The 25,070-nt window shown below is 32.1% G+C and overlaps 1 protein-coding gene across 4 annotated transcripts; it reads right to left on the minus strand.

Moving 5' to 3' along the window:
- Positions 1–16,332: 16,332 nt before the first annotated feature.
- On the minus strand, positions 16,333–17,867 carry LOC125590008. Of its 4 annotated transcripts, none has more exons than XR_007326210.1 (5): positions 17,607–17,848; positions 17,356–17,487; positions 17,194–17,258; positions 16,876–17,092; positions 16,333–16,692 (listed from the first exon to the last, which is right to left on the minus strand). XR_007326210.1 is itself a non-coding variant. In XM_048762818.1 (4 exons), exons 2-4 carry the CDS (start codon positions 17,235–17,237, stop codon positions 16,558–16,560), a joined length of 396 nt encoding a protein of 131 aa, XP_048618775.1. In that variant the 5' UTR covers positions 17,238–17,487; positions 17,607–17,867; the 3' UTR covers positions 16,333–16,557. The 4 variants fall into 4 exon arrangements, 2 of the variants coding, with proteins under 2 accessions (XP_048618775.1, XP_048618774.1); XR_007326209.1 differs by having other exon boundaries at positions 17,579–17,848; XM_048762818.1 differs by having other exon boundaries at positions 17,194–17,487; positions 17,607–17,867.
- Between the last annotated feature and the right edge of the window lie 7,203 nt (positions 17,868–25,070).

Genomic DNA, 25,070 nt, shown 5'->3' on the forward strand with positions numbered 1-25,070 from the left:
CAAGGAGACTGAAAGAGAAGGAAGAGAGTTTGCAGACTCTTCACTACGCTTCAAGGAAGGTATCTAGTTCCCCGCGTTCCAACAGGTCAAGCGAGTTTGGTCGAGCTGGAGAGAAACATGGTGGACAACGGTGAAAGGTTCATTGTGCTTCCGTCGAGGCAGCGGCGAAAGACGGTGGCGAGACGGTCCCTCCGACCCGGGTCGGGGGAAGAACCCGGTGGGTAAGAGATCAAGAGCTTCTTTTGTCCAACAGGCAAACCCAAAAAGGGTAATAATTCAAAAAGTAGATGTACTTTGAGTTGAGTTTTTGCCCGAAGAGGAAGAGATTCGGTTTGCTAAGCGTGGAGAGAGGCTACAGACCGTTGGTTAGGAACCAGTCTTGGGAACTGTGGCTGGGAGAGAAAATTCAGTGTACAAGAGTTAAAACCATGATTAAATAACCACTATAATAGAAAACCCATGGTTAAGACGTGGCTAAAATAATCATGATCTGGACAAGAACTTAAAGGTGGCTAGATTAATCATGGTATAGCCACAAACAGTTAGGCATGACTCTACCAAAAATTTAGCCACGAAATTACCACATAAATTATGTGGCTACAATTTGACAGCCACATTTTGTCCCGGTTGCTTTTATGGCTATAGATTTAGCCAATTCGTTTCCATGCTATTTCGTTTATGTTTGTTTAGCCATGGCATAGCCATAGTTTTTCGTGGCTGTATACAAACCCCTATATGTTTTTTTTGTCGGTAACCCCTTGTCATAGAAGACTTCTCTAGAAATCTTTTGTTTAGGTTATTTTTGCAATTACAAATTTACAAAGAAAGACTTCTCAAGAAGTCTGCTCTGTTAGTAGGTTTCTTGAGAAGTCTTCTTTCGTAAAATATTGGTTACAAATTTGAAAAATACCACGATAATAGAAAAACCATGGTTAAAACGTGGCTAAAATAATCACGATCTGGACAAAAACTCAAACTTGGTTAGATTAGTCATGGTATAGCCACGAACAGTAGCTATACATTTAGGGACGACGCTACGAAAATTTAGCCACAAAATTACCACGTAAATTATGTGGCTACAATTTTACAGCCACATTTGTCATGGTTGCTTTCATGGCTATAGATTTAGCCACTACTTTGCCATGCTATTTCGTGGCTATTTGTTTAGCCATGGTATAGCCATGGTATAGCCATTGTTTTCCGTTGCTGTATACAAATCCCTATATGTTTTTTTTGTCGGCAACCCCTTATCATAGAAGACTTCTATAGAAGTCTTTTGTTTAGGTTATTTTTGCAATTACAAAATTACAAAGAAAGACTTCTCAAGAAGTCTGCTCTATTAGTAGGTTTCTTAAGAAGTCTTCCTTCGTAAACTATTGGTTACTTTGGTATTTACAAACTCCTATATGTATTTGGAAGACTTCTAACTCCGATAATCAAGCTAATTTTACAAATGCTGAAATTTTGCGGAAGTTTGATTTTTTTAAAGAAGAGTTCCCAAAAAATCTTCTACGAGACAACTTCTTTAGAAGTCTTTTTGAAGTATTAGAAGTATTGCAAGAAACCTACATAGGTTAATTTTACAGTTGATCATGTTTGACTTTATAAGAGCAGACTTCTTGAGAAGTCTTGATATCTTCTCTCAAAACTATAGGCTGACCGGAATCTCATTATAAAATTAAAGAAGACTTCTCAAGATGTTTTCTAATTTATTAATTTTAATATTAATTATTTTTTATTATTTATTGTAAATTACAAAACTACCTACATAGACTTCTAGAAAAGTCTTTGGAGACTTTATGTGACTGTAAAAAGACTTCTCAGTCTTCTATGAAAAAGTTATTTTTGCAATTACAAAATTACAAAGAAAGACTTCTCAAGAAGTATGCTCTATTACTAGGTTTCTTGAGAAGTGTTCCTTCATAAAATATTGGTTACTTTGGTATTTACAGACTCCTATATGTATTTGTAAGCCTTTTAACTCCGATAATCAAGCTAATTTTACAATTGCTGAAATTTTGAAGAAGATTGACTTTTTTAAAGGAGACTTCCCAAAAATTCTTCTACGAGACAACTTCTCTAGAAGTCTTCTTGAAGTATTCAAAGTATTGCAAGAAATCTGCATAGGTTAATTTTGCAATTGATTATGTTTGACTTTATAAGAGAAAACTTCTAGAGAAGTCTTGATATCTTCTCTCAAAACCAGAGGTTGACCAGAAATCTCAGAATAAAATAAAAGAAGACTTTTCATGATGTTTTCTAATTTATTAATTTTAATATTAATTATTTTTTAGAGATAATTTGCTGTATATACACAAAAACAACCGAAATTAAGAAACTACCCTAAATGCATGGAAACCTCCAATTTCTGTAGCAATATACACATAAATACTTTTAAACTTTATACCCTGCCCTAAACTCAGCTTGTTTCTCTTTCTTTCCCTCTTCTCCATTCATGCCATTTTCTCTTTTTTTCCCGATTGATCTCTTCCTCTCCCATTTATAATCTTTGGTGAAAACTGAAAACAAAGATTTTCTTCAAATAATTCATTCTTCTTTCTAAATCCCAGTAATCTTTGTTTGCTTCGTTTTTAACATCAATCTTATGCTAATCTCCTCCTCTTCCTTCTCAATTCGTCATCGTCACCATCGCATCAATAACATTGATGTTTGAAGCACCATGTATGACAGTGAATCATGGATTCAAAGAAAGCCAAACTTCCAAACATGTTTTCTGGGATATCAATTCAAATGACTAGATTTTTCTCCCAAGTTATTTATTATACAATTAAATTTCTGAAACTGAAAATTCAATGGGAGAACTAGGGATTGCAACAGTATTTACATAGATAACGATTAAGTTAGAACGATAACTCATTTTGTACCATCTAACAAATTATGTATCAGCTAAGGGAAATAGTTTTGGACATCTCACCACCCATTTTAAAAAGCGTCTAACATGTTTGATATTATCTAGCTAAACATTTATATGCTAAACATTAAATTATCATGTTAACCTATTATGAAACTTCTAACAAACTATGTATTATACAAACACAACTATTTTGTACAAAGGAAGTTTAACACTAAGCTTTAACTCAAGAAGTTATATAAATTGTTAGTGGGTAACTTGTTTATTATAAAATTATCCTTATCATATAACAAAAGCAATGATCTAAATGTAATATTTTATTTAGCACGTAAAACATATGGTAGATGTAACTTATTAGTTTACATATGATACAATAATGATTAACCGTCAAAAATATAGAGGCAAAACAAATAATGATTAAGTTAGCCTGATAACCTATTTTGTAGCATTTAACAAAGCATATATAGCTAACGCAAACTACTTAAACATCTTACCCATAAATTTTTAAAACATCGACAAGTTTTGTAACAGCTAAAAAAACATGTATCATTTAATAACAATACATTATGTAAAATTAACAAACGGTGGAAATAAAAAGAGAAGAAGAATCCATTTGTTTTATGTAAGAGATTAGGAGAGATGCAAAAGAGAGAATGAATAGTATTATTTTGGGAAGAGATAAAGGGATACGAGAGAGAGAGAGAGAGAGAGAGAGAGGAGAGAGAGAGAGAGAGAGAGAGAGAGAGCGAGCTCGAGAGCGAAGAGAGAGAGAGAGAGAGAGAGAGAGCTCGAGAGAGAGAGCTCTCGCTCTCTCGCTCGCTCTCTCTCTCTCGCTCTCTCGCGCTCTCTCTCTCTCTTTCTCTCTCTCTCTCTCTCTCTCTCTCTCTCTCTCTCTCTCTCTCTCGCTCTCTCTCTCTCTCTCTCTCTCTCCTCTCTCTTCGAGTTTTTGCCTCTCTTTCAGAGGCAAGGCAGAGACAAAATTGGGGTTTAGAAATATCAATAGTGTCTAGGGTAGTTCGCAAATTATAGTCACAATGATATACACCCTAATTTCTGAAGAATTAATATAATATATCAAAAGTAATGATATAGTTTTAAAATTCAATAGCTTCAATTAATATATGTTTAAACTTTTTTTCTTTTTGAAATCAAAGATCATAAATTTTAAATAAAAATTTAAATTTGTATGTTTCAATTTGTATATCTATGATAATTTTTTTATTAGATAAGAGTCTTATTTGACCGCTCTACTTGCATATGATATTAAACAGTGTTGCTCAATACTAATATTTTATGTAGATGACACAAGATTATATTTTTTAGTGATGCTTGTTTGTGGTTTTTATTTTATTTGTTCCAAAAACTATTTTTTCATCCAATCAAGTTTTAGCTTTTAGTTTTAATTTTTGTAAAAACCATTTGATTTGCCAATACATATATCTAATAAATTGATTCTCTAAAAATTAAAGAAACTAGTTTTTGAAAAGTTTAACCAAATTTATGAAGAAAAATCCAAAACCAAGTTTTTGAGATTTTATAAAAAAATGAATCTTGTTTCTTTTTGTAGAAATACTACATTTTAATTAATTATGAGTTAATAAATAATATTTTTACAAAGATAAAATTCTCATAAAAAATTTTGGACATAAATTTTATTTAAAGAATAATGCAAAATAATCTATTTTATTTCATATCTGTAAAATAAATTAACATATTTACATATAATATTAATTAATTGTAAATAATTAGTTATTAATTTCTATAAATAAAATTATTAAATAATTATTAAAATTATTAGACATATTAAAAAATAACTAAATTATAAAAACCTAATATGTTTTAATAAAATAATTTATTATATTAATCTTGACAGTAAAATATTCAAGTTTAAAAAAATATATATTTACATATGAAAATTTATAATTAGTTTCAAAATTTTAATTTTTTAATTTAGGAAAATTTCCATAAATACCATTTTCAAAATACCACTTTTCATGTTTACACTAACCACTTTTACCATTATCTTTAATGAAGGGTAAAAAACATTTATAACCCTTTGATTAACTTACACAAAAAGAATATATGGTTAACTAATCTAAACTTAAAACATCAACTCTAAACCCTAAATCATCAACTCTAAACCCTAAACCTTGAAACAGCAACTCTAAACCCTAAACCCCGAAACATCAACTCTAAACCCTAAACCCTAAACCTTCAAATCTAAACCCTAAAACATTAACTCTAAACCCTAAACATAAACCCTAAACCCTATATTTTTCTGAAATTTGTACCCTAAACCCTAAAACCCTAAACCCTAAAACCCTAAACCTTCAAATCTAAACCCTAAAACATCAACTCTAAACCCTAAACGCAAACCCTAAACCCTAAAATCCTAAACCTTCAAATCTAAACCCTAAAACATCAACTCTAAGGTTTTAGGGTTTAGGGTTTCAGGTTTAGAGTTTAGGGTTTAGAGTTGAAGGTTAAGGGTTTAGGGTTTAGAGTTGATGTTTTAGGGTTTAGGGTTAATTTTTTAGGGTTTAGAGCTTACTTTTTAGGGTTTAGTATTGATAGTTTAGGGTTTAGTGTTGATGGTTTAGGGTTTAAAGTTGAAGTTTAGGGTTTAGAGTTTATGTTTTAGGGTTTAGAGTTGAAGGTTTAGGGATTAGGGTTTAGAGTTGATGTTTCGGGATTTAGGGTTTAGAGTTGATGTTTTGGGGTTGGGTTCGTATTTCAAAAAAAAAAGTGTTTAGGATTGATGGTTTAGGGTTTACGGTTTGTACTTAAAAAAAGGTTTAGGATTGATGGTTTAGGGTTTAGAGTTAAGTTTTAGGGTTTAGGGTTTGAATTTCGAAATAGTATAATTCGAAAAAAATAAAAAAAATATTTTTATTTTTTAGATTTTTTATTTATTTAAATTTTTATTTATTATTATATAAAGAACAATGACATAAGAGTCTTTTGCCACTTAATGAATAAGCTATTTTTGAAAATATCGTTTTAGTGATGGTAAAGATGAAAGTGGTGGTACGAAATTGTAAACATAAAATTTCTCCTTTAATTTATTGATATTATAAGATCTTTAAATGATTATATTTTAGTATAATATTAAAAATAAAATAATCTAAAAGCTGTTAATGTATTTTTATTTTTAAATTAAAATATTTATAATTTGATAAATTTAATGGTAATTTATTAATATTTTATTGCTATTTTGTCTTCTTTCAAAATAATGTATTGTTTATTTTTTGGCAAACAAATAATGTATTGGTTATTTTCCGAAATAAATTAAAAACCAAAAGCACAAGCTGAAAATTAAAAAGAAAATCTGGAAAAAGAAATCTAAATATCTAATAAAATCTAGAAACCAAAAACTAGTTTAAGCAATCAATATTTTATTAATTGGGGAAATTTCTTTTTACCGCATATTTGATATCATTGTTCATATTTACATTCATTAAATATTTTCACAAATGTCTTCTTCATCGAAGAGTTAATTCTTAACTTGTTTTATTAATATATAAATATAAATAATCATTTCAATAGACAAAAAATAAAATAAAAGAAAATATTTTTTATATAGTTTTCAATTTCAAACTTTTCTATTTTTATTTATTTTTTCGAGATTTGAGATTTTTAAAAAAAAAATTCGAGATTTTTATTTTGATATTCAAATTTTTTTTCAAACTATTTTTTGCAATTTTTTAAAAAAATTTAAATATTTATTAAAATCATAAACTATACCCATCAAATCTAAACTTTTAAGTCTAAACTAGATCAAGATCTGCCCTTTGCGCAGGGTTAAAATTATATAAATTATTTTATTAAATATCATGAAAATTAAAACTTTTAAAGTGCCACTTACTAACAATTTAAGCTTTGAAGTTTTTTGATTAACACTTTTAACCTTTAATTGACGTTTTTATCAAAAAAAACCTCCAAATATAAAAAAGTTGACCCACCGTACAGGCAAAAAAATGATCTATCAATATTTTTTTCAAAAGAATAGTTATTCAATTAATTAATAAACAAAAATCAATCAAAATTGGTAAATTAAATAAAATCGGAAAAATTAACAAAAAACTCATAAAATTGAATAAAAATTCAAAAATTTCTTTTATAAATCAGAAAATTAAATAAATACAAAAATAGCCTAAAATTCCAAAAAAATAAGATCAAATTAAAATACATAAAAACTAAAAAATAATCATTAATTTCAAAAAAAAAATTGAAAATTCAAAAATTCAAAATAAAAAGAAAATCATTTTCAACGATAATGTCTAAAATTATCATTGGAGATATGCCAAAACCTTCGTTGTTAATGGTTATGTGAGAAACTATCATCGGTATTAATGATATATTTGAAACTGTTATTGTTGAATCTAATATCTTTTCTTAAAATAATATTGTAATTAAAAAAAATATTTTGAATATTCTAAATTTTTGAAATTTATGAAATTTATGAATTTTATTCAGTTTTTCTGTATTTTAATTTAGTCTTTTTATTTAAATTTTATTTAATTTTCTGATTTTTAATTTAATTTTCTGATTTTTTTTGTTTTCTGTATTTTATTTAATTTTACGATTTTTTATTTATTTTCTGATTTTTATTTATTTTATGAGTTTTTTCTTTAATTTTTTGTTTATTTCATTTTTTTGTCATCAACTTAAACAAACTCAAACTATCCCTGGAAACCACGCCGGGGGCTCCGCATCCATATGAACAACAAAAGCCGACTATATCCTAACATTGCTTGCCAGATTATCCGCCTTTATATTTTCCGTCCTTGGTACATGAATACTCTCTGAGCTGAAGAAATTCTCCTTGAGAATCTTGATATCTTCCAAATAACTTGTAAAAGCTGGTCATTCTTCTAGTTTCGAAACCATCTTCACCAATTGAGAACAATCCGTTGCAAATGTGACACAAGTTTGACGTAAATTTCGCATACACTCCATTGCCCAAACTAAAGCTTCCACTTCTGCATGAAGAGGAGAGAGACTAGCCTGAACATTTCTTGCCCCCATCAGACTATCAAAACCTTCCAGGGTAATATACCAACCTTGTCCTGAGAAACAATCATTTTCTTTCCACGAGCCATCTGTAAAGCACCATCGCCCTGGGATTGACGGTAGTGTCGCGGCTGCTACCGTTGGTGTTGCCCTCTGTGTATTCAAGATTTGTGCTTCTCCCCAAATAATTGATTCAGTTTCTACCAATTTAAGGGTTTCCCTGAGATCCATATTCAAATTACCAAATATACCATAGTATCCATGCGAACTAATGATCATCCATTTGCGGAAGGACTCACCAAAATAGATGGTCCATGTTTGTAAAGAGAGAGCTAGTGGGGAAGATGGCCGGGTTTGACGGTATCTTTGATAGCGTCCAAACCTGGATCGCTGGAGGGCATTCGAAAAACACATGGTTTATTGATTCCTCTGGCGCCCCACATCTGACACAATAGATGTCCCCTTGTAGTCCTTGCGCTTGTAAGTTTTTCTTAACTGCGATACATCCTGACACCAATTGCCATAAGAAATGTTTAATTTTTGGTGGGCACCTTACTTTCCCATAGAAAGCCTTTAAAGCATCAACTGTGGATCCAAATACATCTGGTGGTTTTTCCCCATCCGGATAAACCCTCTCAAGCTGATATCATGTTTTAACTGTATACCTCCAGTTCTTTGTGAAATGCCATCCATCCCTATCTACCATCCGAGTTTTTCTCAATTGTATGCTTTATATGAGTTTCACATCATTGGGATCCACCAAGGCCCGAATTGCCTGCGAGATCCAAATTCGCAAAACGGGGTCTATAAGATAGTCCACCGTAAGGTTTGGGTTACTGTTTTGTTGATTTTTATTTAAGATCTCGGGCGAGTGGTTGGGAGCCATGGGTCATTCCATACTGATATTCCTTATCCCACCCGTTTAATTAGTCATTTGCTTACCAGAGATCTAGCAGAAACAATACTCCGCCATCCATATGACGGAGAATATGATCAGATCGGCTCCAGGGGTGATGCATTCATGTAATACTGTCTTTTGAATACGCGAGCAAATAGAGTATTTGGTTTCTCTATCAAACGCTATAATTCCTTACCAAGCATCACCGTGTTAATATCTTTAAAACCTAAACCTCCTTCATCCTTATTTGCACAAACTTTATCCCATGATTTTCAGTCCATACCTTTTGTACTCCTCCCTGTACTCCACCAAAATTGTGCTACCGCACTCGTCAGTTTCTTTGCGGTAGCTTTCGGTAGACGATAGCAAGACATCACATGATTTGGTAAACCTGTAACCATTGATTTAATGACCACCTGTTTTCCTCCTTTAGTGAAATATTTAAATGTTCATCGATTTATTCGACCGTTTAAACGTTCCTGCACAAAACTAAAGACTTGTATTTTGGAGCCACCAAGATTTTCTGGCAGTCCTAGGTAGGATCCCATTCCCCCTAAATTTTGTATACCCAAGACGTCCCTCAATTCATGTCTGATAGATTCTTCGATCTTGTGTCCAAATTGAGTCGACAAATTGAATCGAAGATTTTTGAAATTTATAAGTTGACTCGATACCACCTCATATTCCTTTAAATTCCTGAAGATGATTTGACACTCCTCCCTTTTTGCCTTACAGAAGAAAAGACTGTCATCTGCGAAAAGCAAATGAGATATCAATGGGCATGCTCTAGCCACCTTTATTCATGTTAATTTTTTCTCTCTCTCCGTCTTTTTGATGTTTGCAATTAACGCCTCAGTACACATAATAAATATATAAGGGGATAATGGGTCCCCTTGACGTAATCCCTTATGTGGTATTATGAAACCCTGCGGTTGATCATTTAGTAAAACTCGATATTGAACCGTCGAAATACACTCCATTCATTAGTTTAATCCAATGAAGATCAAATCCCAATTTCTGTAGTAATGCCCGAATGAATTCCCATTCCACCCTATCATATGCTTTACTCACATCTGTTTTGATTGCCATGTACTTTTCTTGGCATCCTAATTGGACCGTAAGCCATGAAACATTTCCTGAGCAATAAGAATATTATCTGATATCAACCTCCCTGCCACGAATGCCGATTGTTTATTGGACTGTAAGCCATGTACTTTTTTGTTTATTTCATTAATTAAATAATTTTTTTTTTTTGATAAAAACTCGACACATCATCTTTTTACCCGTACAACCGTCAACTTTTTAGTTTGGAGGTTTTTTGTGATATCTTTGAAGGTTAAAAGTGTTCGTGAAAAAAATTTAATATTTAAAGTGTCAGTAAGTGATACTTTCAAAGTTTTTTATGCGATTTTTCCATTAAATATCGTAGAATCAGGCATATAATTTAGGGGAATTGCATCATACATCCATCAAACAAATTATAATTCACCCACTACCTAAAAACTCTGTTTTTTCAATATACATTGTACACATTATAGATTATTGTCATATTATCCTTCTCAACCAACCGGTGAAACCTACTAACAAAAATAATTCAAAAATATATAAAAAACTCTTAGCCACATCTTCTAATCCATCACCACCACCGCCACGTCTCTACTCCACTGTCTCTCTTTCTTCTTCAGATTATCAACAAAATCATACATTTTCTTCTGTCACATAATTCTTCTCTTTCAATACTTCACCAAAAGAACAATCAATTGTTCTAAAGAAGAGACAACGATGAAGTCATAGACGGTGAGCACACACAATACCTCTTTCATTTCTTTTCCTTTTTAAAAAAAAATCTATTGATTCTCACAATCATGCTTTTGTTTTCATACTCTGTTTTCGTTTCTGTTTTTGTTTTAAAGATCCTGTGGTGAAGAACAGACAACGATGAAAGCGTAGACGGTGAGCACACACAACAACTCTTTCATTTTTTTCTTTTTTTTTCTTGAATCAATTGATTCTCACAATCATGCTTTTGTTTACATACTCTGTTTTCGTTTCTGTTTTTTTTTTACAAATCTTGTGGTGAAGAACAACAACGGCGAGTCGGTGAAAGCATCATCGTGTCGGGAAAAAGAGATGAGATGAAGACGATCTCTATATGGTAGTGAAGAATAATGATGGTGAACGAAATAAATGTGTATCAGCCTGTTTAAAAAAAAGAATTGAAGAAGATGAACTCACCGTCTATACTATATTTCGTGAAATGAATAGTATAGTATATATTCTTAAATATAGCTACCTATGTACGGTTACCATACTATTTGAGACATACTTCTATACTACTCCTTAAAAATGTAATAATATGTCATGTTTTTAAATTTGATAGGTCTCTTCTTTGTCATTTTGTGTGATTGATTGTAATATGAAATTCATTTTTCGAGTGTTGGACAAATTTAATTATTTTGAACATTCGTTTACTATACTACTTAGACTATATGGAATATAAGATATGCAACATGCTAACCAAGTAAATGTGCTTTCAACTGTTTAATATTGGAAAACAATTTATAGATTGTATTTGGGTTTATAGGTTCCTGCCAGGGTTTAGATTTACTAAGTAAAGGTTTGGGTATAGTAAACCATATTATATACATTCTATTTGGGTTTATACTTCCTTGATTAGGGTTTAGCTTAATCTATTTATTTAGGTTTAGGGTATATTTGGATTAGGATTTAGTGAATAGAATTTAGGGTTTAATATTTAGAAGGTGAGGGGGTATGGTTGGGGTCAGCATTAACTTCTTTCATGCAATCATAGACATTTTATAGTTTCACCAATATGTACTATGTTATTTATTTTGTTTCCATTTTATTTGGGTTTTGTGTTTATATTTGGGTTTAGGGTTTATATTTGAGTTAGAGTTTAGTGATTAGAGTTTAGGGTTTAGTATTTGGAAATTTATGTTTGGGTTTTGTGTTTATTTTTGGGTTTAGGGTTTATACACTTATTATTTTTTAAAATTTTATGTTTCTATCCACTCATTCTACTGCATATAGTAAATAAATATGTTGTAAATAAATTTGTGACATGAGTTCTTTTACGTGATGTGTTTGTAAATAATAGTGATTGATTATTGACGAGCAATAAAAAAAATTTGGATGGATTAAATTGGTACGTGACTGCATGTGTTTCTATCAAATAAAATAGTATATTAATTTAATCTTCACCCTATATTATTTTGACCAAGTCATATCTAGCAATACAATATTACCGGATGATTACAGAAAAAAAGGTAGAACCGGATAATAATTGACATAAATGATAGCTATTACATTACTTTAAAATCAATGCCACTCACTTAATTTTGATGCCAAAAGTTGGTTATTCAGCAAATTCACCCATTAATTTATTGTTACATTATAAAGTGAAATATCAGTTGCTGTAAATAATTATTTGGACAAATGGAAAACGTGCATTGAATTAATGGACCAGTTAAGGATTTATAATTAATGGACAAAGTCTTGTAAACTGATGGGCTTAGAATTAAGTTTTTGTAACTATATAATTTAAGTTTGTGTATTATAGAAACTTTGGTCATTTTGCTGAAGGGGGATTGGGTTTGTGCGGCAAATTAATAAGAACCACATTTGGTAAATTTTGGATCACAATTCCATTTTGGTAAATCAAAATGCCACATTTGGTATTTATTTTAAATGATTTTGTATTATATAAAGCATATATACTAATACTATATAACCTAATAATGAATACTGCAGTATCTTTTAAAATATTGATGAAACACACAATAAAAGCTTATTATATATTGTTTGTCCATAAGGTAAGATATTCATTACTTATTACATACTAGATCCTCTCTCTGCGTTACGGGTGGAAAAGTGTGTTGATAGTTTATTTCCCGATTACAAGTTCAATGGTTTTATTTGGAATAGGAGTATTGTATTTTTTAGAAAAATGGAAAAGTTGTGAATATCGAGTCTATGCAATTGTTTAAAAACAAAAGGAGTAGCTAAGTAATTATAAAAAATGTAAGAAAGAGATCAGGTATTTAAATGATCGGAAGTTGTGTTGTGGACCATGAGAAAGAAATAGCCTGAAATTGGTTAAGAATAAGTTAGTTAACTTAAATTTAAGTAAATACCAAACTATGGTTATTTATATAAAAAGATTCATACTTGGCATAGCCGGGTAAAATCTTTGTGTAAGTCCTGCATTATTGGATTGTAACATCGTCTGGTCGATATGTTGGGCATCGTAAATCTAATGTGAATGGTAGCTTTGTTTCATCATACAAAAAGAACAATCCTTAGGATCAAGACTTCTTTTCCAATGTGTGACCGTATTGAAGTTCTTTTTGATAGCAAGATGTTATTTCTCATATTACGTATATTTTTTTGCTTGACTATTAAGATAAAAAGTTATTAGCCTAAGAGGATATAACGTATGATATACACATTATAATATTGTTTCTTACTGTAAGAATCGCAGCCATCGCACCCACCTATTAGATTAGTTTTGAAATTTTAGTTTGCTTGAAGAATAAATATTGATTAAAGTATAATACTATAATCCATATAAACTTACAATCATAGTATTTTGGTTTGAACGTCGGTCGATCATTAATCAGATGAACTGGTAATATTTATAATTAAAGAATTATATGAGAAATTTTTAATCTTAATATTTTTTTTGAGAGTAAAACACACACCTTTTGATTTCGTCCGTGATCCACGTGGTCGGCCTCGTTTTCTTTTTTGTGTGTGTCCGTCTGAAATATTTGTATGATGAAAATTGATAAACTGTCTATTTTAAATTTCGCAAAAAGTTTAATAGTTATTTGTACATTGTTGTTTAGACATGGGATTTTAAATAGAGTAACACTTATTATAAATTAGATTATAATTATTATTGTTCTAACTAAAATATGTTTGAAATAAATATCATATTTTGATCAGGTTTCAATCATGTTATACATGTTTAAATAGTTGAGAAAAAACTATAGATTGTAATAAGAGACATATTTTCTCAGTACGGATTGATTGAGTACTATTTTTTTTTTTAAATGTCACTTTTTTTTACTAATAATTAATTTTATAAAGAAATGTGCATACTACTTAGACCTATATATATATAGGCGACTTGTTCAAAAAAATATGAGTAGGTGGATATGTTGTCACATATATGGCCTAGCGATCTGAAATATATAATTTCTTGAAATTTTGTACGTGCTATTGGAATTATTTAGGGGTGTCAATCCAGAAGAATAAGAATCGACTAAAACCGATCAGCGAACCGAGATAGAGAAAGTGTTTAAATCTGGTGATACTGAATATACTGAATAGATGTCACTTGTGAGCAGCCGTGAATTATGTATATGGTTTTGTATATAAACCGTTTAAATCGAAGATAGAACGAAGATATTGTTGAGAAAGATGATTGGTAATAACATCTCTTCTAGACAATAATATCATAGCAAAACAACATTTATAATTATACAACTAGGATCGGCCCGCCCTACGGGCGGAAAGTTAATAATAAAAACTGTTTTATATAAATTTATATTAATTTTATGAAGCATTTAAAAATCATGGTGGATTGAAAACTATATTATAAAAAACAATAATGAATAGAATTCTAAGATCACATTGTTAGGGCATCATTAGTGGTAAAATAGCAAGTAGAGTACCTCACTAATATTTCTATTATTATTTTTGTACATAATTTAGTTATTAATAATTTTAAAAATTAAAATTAAAAAACCTGTAAAATGATACCACATGTATTCACCGATTCTTTAGAAATGTATGAAAGCTCTTCCCACCCACAGGAACCACTCTTGCTCTTTTTTTTTTATCCTTTCTCTTTCTTCTTTTTCAGCTTTTAATATTTTTAAATTTGTTAGAGACTGATGAATTTCAACCGGTGCGAGTGCCCTTATTTTTAATAAACATTTTTGGTTTGGAATTAAAATGACAATATCCTTCATTAATCTATTTTTTCAGAGAATACAAAATTAGCAAAAAAACAATTCAGAATAATATGATAATATATATATATATATATATATATATCTTCTTATTATTCTTAGTTCAATTTGACATAATAAAAGAAAATATTAACTTTAAATAGATAATAGGTAAAATTTCATGTTTACCACATTCATGGTATCATTATAGATCTTTACCATCACTAAAGGGGCATTTTTAAAAATATATTTTTAATAAGTGGCAAAAGACTCTTATATCCTTGTTCTTGATATATATATAACAAATAATTATTTAAATAAAAAAATATTCTTTTATGTTTTCGAATTATACTTTTTTAAAATTCAAACTTTTTTATAATTATTTTTTTTGGAATTGTTTTGGTTTATTTTATTTTATTTTTTAATTCTACAGATATAAGATATGTTCGGTTATTTATAAAATTTGATTCAATTTTCGTTCAGATATTTTGTTTTTTTGGTTCAGTTTGGACAACAAAGTGGGGAACCAGCTAATATCAAAAACAAAATCGGGTCTCTTTCGGCTACGGGAGTTTCAGATTATTTTGGTTAATTTGAGTAAATTTTATTGATAAATTGTTTTTTGCCAGGAAAAAAACAGGTGATTTAAGTTTTTTGGATAAATTGTCAAGTAGTTTATATAATTTTAAATAATTTAGGGAAATGGTATTCATATAATTCATTTTGGATAGTTCAGTTTATAAATAATAAGTTTATGATATTTGTTACTGTAAAACTAAGTTTATTTAATTTTTTAGATTTGTAAATTATATTTCAAATTGAGATACTTATTGATTTTGGTTCGGTTCTCATTTGTTTTTGATATTTTAGTTTCAGAAAAATATAGAATACATGATATATAGAAATATACCTGATTTATGAAATGTGATTTAGTTTCGATTTTGTTTTTTATTTGGTAAGGTTTGATTCTTCAGTTACAGGTAAACACATGGCTAATTTCATGTGTGCAGAGCTTTGTAGTACTGGTTAACGGCACATCGATTTTAATGTTTGATCTCAAACCTCTCGTCAATCTATTTATTTATAAATTAAAATTGGGATACAATTATTGACCATATATTAACTTAGAAAAATAAATTGGCGGATGAATCAAATCTATTTTTCATTTGCTAGATTCATTCCCACCAGTCCTCGTCCTTTTCTTCTTGAAAGTTAACTGTTTATTATCACTAACTCTTTGATACAACTGAAAAAGATCCAAACATTTTTTAATGTTTTTTTTGTTTGTAAATTTTAGATTTTTTTTAATATGGTTTTAATTTTGTGGTGGTTGGTATTTACAAGGAAGTGTGGCCCAGAAGTCTAAGTTTCAAGTTAAAGAAAAAACTGGTTTTGGTTGCTCTTGTTGGGTAAAGTTCTTTTGATTCCTACATGCTTACTTATAACATGTGATTAATTAAGAGAGAATATCTATGTGAAACAGAGTTACTCAGGATTAGTAATAGTTTGTATTCTAAGCTCTTGGTCACGCACATAACATCTAAGTTGTCATGTGAAGGCAATGCTTCTCCTTTGAGAAGTTAATCAAATCTCACTTGAAGTAACAAAGTAAGCATGAATAAGATCTGTGCATAAACTTGAAGTAAGTTCTGAACCTACTTTCTTAATCTGAACCGAAGGAAAACATAACCAGCCATATCACTCATCTTCTTCATCCTCCCATACGTACTTCTCATGTAAAAACTGACCCATATATTATTCTTAACATGCTTGCAAAAATACAATTTTTGACAGGGTCAAACATAAGCAATATCATTTTTAACGTGACTACTAAACTTCCACTTGCTTTCAAGCCATGGAGACAAAATTTTCATCAGTTCCCGCTGAAATGGCTTCTCCATGAGCTTATATTCTTGGGGCTTATCAAGTTTCTGTTGTAACCCACACAAATAGGGAAACATAAGCTCAAACTTTTGTAGCCAAATCACAGATAAAAAGAAAAGGCAAGGATAATGACATCACCCTTATGCTTGAAAAGACTGGACTTCAATCGCTAATCAACAAAGGAAAAGAGCAGGCAAGAATAATGAAGTAAGCTTGTGCAGCTTGCTTACCTTAGTTGATTGAATCTCTTCCTGATGTTCTCCTATGATGCATTTATGAGTTTCGATCCACTCTGCCTTTGGTGCGTTTGAATTCATACCACACAAATCTGGCTTCAAGAGATTGTCTATTTCCAAAAGCAAGCTTTGCAAAATCATGTTTCTGTTTTCTGCTTTTAGCTTCCCCTGATTTACATTCATCTGCATCTCCAGCGTTGCAACTTTCCATCTGCACAACAAAGGTTAAAAAAAATACAATTGTTACTATCGCTTACATGAGTATGATATTCAATAAGATAAGCAAATACAAAGTTAGATACTTGCACATACATTTTGATATAGAACGAAGATATGAAACTAAGCTTTGAATTCATCTAACTCATCCCAAGTTTGTCCTGAAGATTTTCCGTAATAAGAAACAGAAACACATGTTTCATGAGCAGAATTCGATCTTATCAGTAGCACAAAGAATCAACAATGGCTGGATCTAACCTAATTCCGATTTGAAGATAGAAAGCTGTTTTTTTCCTTCAATCCAATCAACCGAATGTGATCATCATTCTCAAGCACCCTCATAATCTCCAACGTTTCAGTTTTGATTTCTTTCTGAATAATCAACGACCCCTTTTCAAATCAGAGAAAAAAACCCTCGTATTAGCCATACCAAAAGCAATCAGTATGAGTTATAAGAAAAGATGAGTTCAAGGAGAGGGACCTAACACATATTTATACTGAAACCACACCTGCTCTCAGATCCAAACAACGCTTTGGAGACACATCGTGGAGGCATGAATCAATGAGATTAATCACGAAGTAATTAATCAGATCGTTACACTCGAGAGAAGAATCGCAAAGGTCACCGCCTCGCCGTCACACGCATAGCAGAGATGAACTTCGTTTCTTCAATCGAGCGGACCCCATCAACCCGGGCCGGAAGCGTGGACAAATTTGAAGCCCAAAATGCAATAAACACTGAAAGCCCAACAGGAATGTGAATAAATGAAACACAGCGGTTTGTGTGGCCTGGACACGTGGCAGCGCGAGGAAGACCGAGTTTCCTAGCCGAATGCTGAGCTGGATGGCCTAGGAGGGATTCAAACCCTTCTTTATATATAAAGATAACATCAAACCAAAAACATAACTTTCATTGCGATTACAACTGTTTCATAGAGGATTCAGACACAAGCTACTTAACAAAAAATCATATATTAGCCACATTCGCGAAAGAGTGATGGACATTACAAAAAAAACATTTGGTTGCTAAACTAATACAGCCTTCTACGTCCCCTTGGTCCACTTGTGTCACCCGATAATCCTTGGATAGGGAGACCTCTTCCAATAGGTTCCTCATCGCCTGGTAACAAAGGCACCTCTCTTTGAAGCATCAACAGTTGATATATGAGGTTTGGAAAGATAAGGTTTGTGTCCCAGTCTGTCTTGCGGGTCATCTCGATCACTTGGTCATACACAAGAAGACCAAAGTTAATTTTGTTGCATTTGGCAACTGCATAAAGAAGGCGGAGCCGGTTTTTTATCATTGAATCCGAGTCAGGTCCTGGAAGCCAATTGAGCTTGGAAGGGATTGATCAAAGCATTGAGATTGAACCCCGTCCATCCGGAGCATTGGTCTCCAGTGAGGTGTGAGATCGCCTGATTCAGATCAACATCTTTCCACTCAAAAGAGTGTTTGACAGTTGGCGTCATCATCAATCGGTTGATCACCGCAGGGGTAAATTAGAACACATAACCCCGAATCAGAACACCCTCATCATCGAAGGGTTTGTTTGAGATAAACTCTCTCACAACCCTAGGACAGAATGGATGTACATGCATCACGGTGTAAGACCATCCTATGCTATCGATAACCCTAAACACATGATCTAAAACGGGTTCCTTAGGATCTAAAGAACCCTGAACTACAAATCCTCGGAGAAAAAGATAGTGATACCCGATAGCAGCTTCCTCGTTATGATGACGGCGAGAATATCCTCCGATGATCGGAACGGTATTCGAGAACAGCAGTCGGGTTCTTTGTAGACAATCATGGAACAATATGAGCGGACCTCGAGGACGGAAGTGATAGTGCTCTCTGAACGAATGATCGATTTCACTGAACCTCTGTCGTCTAGATCGATTAAGGGAAGAATGACTTTGATCAGCCATGGCGGATGAGATTCGAAGAGAAGAAAGTGGAGAGATAGGAGTGGAAGAGTCTCGAGTTTCCCTCGTTAAAAGGAAAAACACTCAAACGTTTCGAATTGGAGTGATTGACAAATTCCAGTTTCTTCCGGATGCTGGTTATATGTATTATGTCGGGCACCTATTTCAAAAGTGTGTCTTTACTCTAGTGGTAGAGTAGCGCTCGCAAATGACACTGGACCAGGGTTCGAACTACCCCACCAACATATTTTCTAATTTTTGGTTATTTTCATTATTGTCTTCTAGTATATTTTGCACATAGAGAATTTCTATAAGAACCTGCTAAATCTTCGGGAATTGCTTCCATCTCCGATAATCAGACCAACAAATATATTGGTTTAATGTTGGTATATTTGTTTAATGTTGTAGTTTAATATCTTATAACCAAAATAAAGCAGAACATGGAAAAATCATAGATAGTGAAATATTATGTTTTAAGCAATGAAGAAGATAGAGATATTATTGCTGTAGACTTTGGCTCAAAGGCTAGATGACCTCTTCATGAGTGACTAAGAACTTTGTTTCTCCGGATGAAGCTTTTTATGAGATCAATAGTGCTGTCACAGTAAAAGCGAGTGGCAGATGTTGATGTGATCAGTATCAGTTTTCCTGTAATCATGTAATAGAAAAAAGGTTGAGGATCCGAATCAAACTCAATGATAACATAGTATTTTTGTTTAACCCTAAAACCTTTGGTAATTATTACCTTTGCATACTCTGGGATTGATGCTTGTAATAAGCACAACTTTGTATTTCATGACTGACATCCTATGTAAGTCTCTAAACAGAGCAGAAGCATTTTCCATTAATGTCAATCGGACCATTCTCGATCTGTAGGAAATGTGTGAATATAAATAAGTTGGTCTTACCAAAATTTTAAATAAAGGGATGGGGTTAATGTATTTTTATGTTACCTTTTTAGTAGTAGACCAATTACGACCTCTGTTGTCGCCCTCGGATTTTTCATATTGCTACCTTGAAACATTCTTATTTGTCCAACCACATCTGGGATCACGTTTGTCCTGAATGTCAAGTTTTACTTTTTAAGAAAAACAAAATAGTGGTTGTTACCTGGTAAGTAATTGGTAGCATTGGCTATGTTGATCAATTGTTTGTATGGGAGAGGATGGAACGTGTTAAGAGGCATCATCGGGATTTTTTCCTCTATTAGCTCTACCGTTGTCGATGAGGTGATCAGAATAATGTATTGCTGAGTAGTGAGATTGTATCGTTCAGTGTTTTCTAGGAGGGAGAAATACTGAATTTGATATATCTCGTTTTCTCGCATGACCTGAGTTCTTTCTGCGGAAGTTCTTTATCAAGCTTTCCTTCATACGTCTCCCCCTAGTTCATAATATATAATACAATCACTTGTTATAAGCATAATTAGAGATCTTTGGTGGAGAGAGAACAGCTTACCTTCGTTGTTCTCTGATGACCGCAGCCGTCACCGGCGTTTCCTCACCGGAACCGCCAGACCCAGACCCACCAGACCTAACTTCAGCATTACAATCCCTTCCACTTCTGTTTGCTTCCCTGTCCTTACTCTCACCATTTCAGATCTAGATCTAAAAATTCAAACTTTTAGAGAGATAGATTTGAGCAGCCAGATCTTCAAAAAGACTTTTCTTCTAAAAGATTTTGGTCTGGTGAATCTTATTGTCGTGTTCATACGACCCCTTACTGCAGTAGGCAGATCTGTCTCCATCACCTCTTATCCTGAAGCTCACCCTTCTCTCATTTTCACCATGTCTCCCACCACCGGATCTCGTTCACCGCCATCACTGGAACCATTAATCCTTCTACTGGATACATCCCTGCAGGTTATAGATTTGAAACTTTCTGTCTCTATCATGCTTGCTTCGATGATGTCCTTTGAGTGTTCTCTCGTGCCTTGTTACGGCGCGCTCGCCTCTGTGCGATTCTCTGCAGTATGCAGTCTAGTTTCTGGTTTCACTCCACTAAATGATAGTTTGAAGTTGCTTCCTCATCGCTTGTGGCAGATTCGTAAGGAAACACTTGTTGTTTCTATCTTTTCAGTGTTTCTGGATTGTTTATCCTTTGTGAAGTATGATTGCCTCCCATATGTTCCATTCGGTTTGAGTGGTTCTGTTGCAGGGAGTAGTGTGCCCAAGATTATGTATGCTTTCATGTTTGTTTTGTTCAAAGGCTCATCCATTTGGTGCTTTGTCGCCTCTGCTTGTGATGCCGAACTTCTGATTGTTAAAGCTGCTTCTGTTGCGGTTTCAATCCCGGGCGTTAGACCAGTACTTGTGCTCTCCAATTCCCAAAGCTTCATTTCACTTCTTAGCACGATTGGCGTTGAGTTTTGAGGACTGCTCAGCGACATTATGTGTTGTTTATGTGTTATGTTTGCTCCTATCTTATGGTGTTATATCTCATTGCTTTGCTTTGCTATGGTAGCAGCATATGTTTTAGCCGGTTTGGCTTTATTATTGCTTAATGTAAACAATTTCTCCAGCAATGGGGACTAATGATTTATAAAGCTGTTGTTTGATCAAAAAAAAAAATAATAATACAATCACTTGTTCTGGTATTTTTTCCTTTGGTATAGTAAGATAATTAGCACATACCTTGATGTCAATACAAAGGAATGATGTACCAAGAAACTGGTTTTTATTTTTGTGATTGAAAGTTCTCCACATACGACAAACACGAACCAACTTTGGTGACATCGTCAACTCCTATCCTCTTATAAGATAAGAGAAAACACATTATTTATATGGGGAATAACTATAGATTATGAGATCACCCAATTCGATATTGACTAAAAATCCTATTAACCTCATCCCATTAATCTCATGAAACTTCTATTCTTTTGCTAAACCAAAGGCTACATATGAAGTCTTTATGTGCTCTTAGCCAGCTAGAATCTATTAATGATATAAAGCTTCAAACATGACATACTCTTTAGTATATTTGTACCATACGCTAGATAACAAAGAGTAAGGTTTTCAAGCCAATAACACCATATTAGATTATCGACTCACATGTATTAAGAAACACGGAGTAAGCTTACATGTCGAACCTAAATTTTATTTTAACAGTACCTGTTTGCTGAGCAGGGGAGAGCCGGAGAGAAGCTTTTGGGTTGAGGAAGGTGTTGGAGATTTGCGACTTCATATAATTAGATGGTTTGAGTGATCCTTTTCCAATCAGCGATTATTGTATATACGTAATTGCGGCAATTTTCCTAAAGTGGAATATCCTGATCATCTTTGTTATTTAGATACTCGATTTTATAATATTATGTCATTTGTTTTTTTTTAAACTCTATATATGTCTAAATTATATAAACATCTTTATTTTTTGATGCGCATGTCTCTATTCTTGTGGGTATGGTTTTGTCTGGATATGATCAAATTCATAGATCATGTATAACCTATGAATCAAAACCTGTTGTTACCGTGTTAGAAATTACAAATCTTGGATGTGCTCTGTTTTCCGATCACAGTTATAACCTTGGTCTTAACCTTAATAAATTGATCATAGTTATAAAATATGTTTCAGTTTCAATTATGTATAAAAAGCGAACAATAAATAGATAAATATATTCATTTGACCAGTTTATAACCATGTTTTACTTTTATATAAATTTCAAAACAAATTATAAATTGTAAAAAGAGCCATATATTTTCAAAACATAATGTTTGAGTTTTATTTTGTAATTGGTAGATTATAATTGGTAAATAATTTATTTATCTTCGTTCTATTATTTCTATAAAATTAATATCCCAAACTTCAAAGTTTTAAATAAATTGAGTCTATTTTGGTGTTTATACTGTATCATTTTTTTGAATAAATTAGAGTGAAATGATTTTGAAAAATTATAAACTTTTTGTTAGGAATATCATTAATTATTATTTTATATGTAAACATAGTTTAAGTAGAGTCGCCCTACTTAGAGTAGACTTTATCTACTCATCCCGGAGTAGACCCATCAATTGGTATGGAGATTTATTTGTAACATAAACTCATTCAGTTATTACCCAAAAATCAGGACCATTACATCAATATTTAACAATTAAGTAGGAGAATTTGTACCTTTTTAATTTTTTTACATATATGTTATAATAGAGAAAGTCTACTCTAACATATCTATATTTTTTTTTCTTTCCTTTGTGTGTAGAGGTTTGGTTTGTTCTGATTATATTCGTAGTTTTTTTTATGATAAGTGCATCAAATCATGATAACCCAAAAAAATAAAAATAAAAAAGGTTTATTATTAATAAGATTTAATTATCTCTGTTTCACTTAATTTTTATTACATATAAAACATGAGTTAAGTTTATAAGACGATATGGAAGAAATACAATTTGTTTTTACTAAAAAGAATTAAAAATTAAAAAATTGCATAAATGGCAAAAAAAAAAATATATACTTTAAAGAAGGTATAATTATTTTTCCAAATCCTGATAACCAATAAAAAAAGAGACTTTACTATAAAGAAGATAAAAAGAGTCAATTATCTTTGTTTTCCCTAATTTTTATTACGTACAAAATAGAAGATAAGTTTATAAAACAATATGGAAGAAATACATTTCGTTTCAACTTAAAAAAGTATTAAAATTAAAAATAACATAAATTCCAAAAAATAAAAAATTATACTATAAAGAAGGTAAAATATTTTTTTCAAGTTTTCAAATGTTCTTTTTTTTAAATAGTTTAAATAGTTTTCAAAATATACAACATAATCACTACTTAAGATAAAAAAACTGCATAAATTATAGCAACACTAAAATGATCAAACCTCAAAAATAAACAAAGGAACAAACAAACCATAAAAATATCCAAATAGAGCATATGATATAAATAATGTCAAGACAAAACTGAAGCAAATGAACCAAAACATAGTCTTTCAACAAACTGAAAGAAAATCCGAAGCAAATGGACCAACGCATAGTCGGTCAACAAACTCAACCCAAGTACATAAAACATGTTAGCCACATTTAGCACGCTTAGCATCATCTGACACAATCATATCAGAACCTCTTTTCACCCCATCAGCTGCATGTTCCTCATTCACATTGGAAGAACCTTCCTCACGATTACCGGTTTCCAAAGTCACCGCAGTAGGAGGGACAACCACGATGTCATCTAGATCGCATCCAAGCGCTGGAACCTCAAGAGGGAGGACCTTGGTGACAGTTAAAGCTTGCGTCTTGCCTTCCAGGTTGTGGTTTGATATCTTGATAACGAACGTGCGTGTCTGTCCAATGGTATCAATCAGGGATTGAGGCACCGGGACTACATGCCCATCTACTGCCTCATTAGCCTATACAAATTTAAACAATCGTAAGTACACAAATGAAAGCTGAATGATGGAAAGGTTTGTGATTACCTCATAGCAGCTCTCAACCAATCCAGAGGCTTTCTTCCCAGTTAACTCATGCCCAGCGTCACCGAGAACCACAAAGCTCGCATAATCATTGTTGTCATAGACAGAGAGCTTAGTGAGATACATGTTTCATAGGCACATTAATAATGAATGTTGAAGGTGTATATGACAAATAATAATAATAATAATAAGTACAATTCTTACTCTGCAGCACCAGTAATCTCAGCCTTTACACACTTCTTACACATAAGCGTGGTAGGTCCTTTAGTTGCTTTAGTCTTGCACCCACCACAAGCAATGTAATACCATGCGGAATCACGCACAACATCATCAATAGTGGTTGTACACTCGAACCAAGCGACCTATAAATTTGCAACAGAGAAGATACTCAATAAGTTATCATAGCGCAACGCAAGTATGAAAAATGAGATGTCATACCTTCGCTTCTTCCTGCTTCATGTAAGAGAGTAGCTCCCATATAGCAGCTGTCTCAGCCTTGGTGACAATTTCAGCATTAACTCTATTAGCAACTTCTGAGTTTGATTCAAGACTGAAATGTTTAAAAATATATATATATATATAAGAAAGACGTTCGATAGATTAAAGTTGACGTTGCAAATACACAGGTCATTACATACCAAGCCAGATA

This window comes from Brassica napus, chromosome C7 (genome assembly GCF_020379485.1).
Source record: "Brassica napus cultivar Da-Ae chromosome C7, Da-Ae, whole genome shotgun sequence".
In the NCBI taxonomy this organism is placed as follows: Eukaryota; Viridiplantae; Streptophyta; class Magnoliopsida; order Brassicales; family Brassicaceae; genus Brassica; species Brassica napus.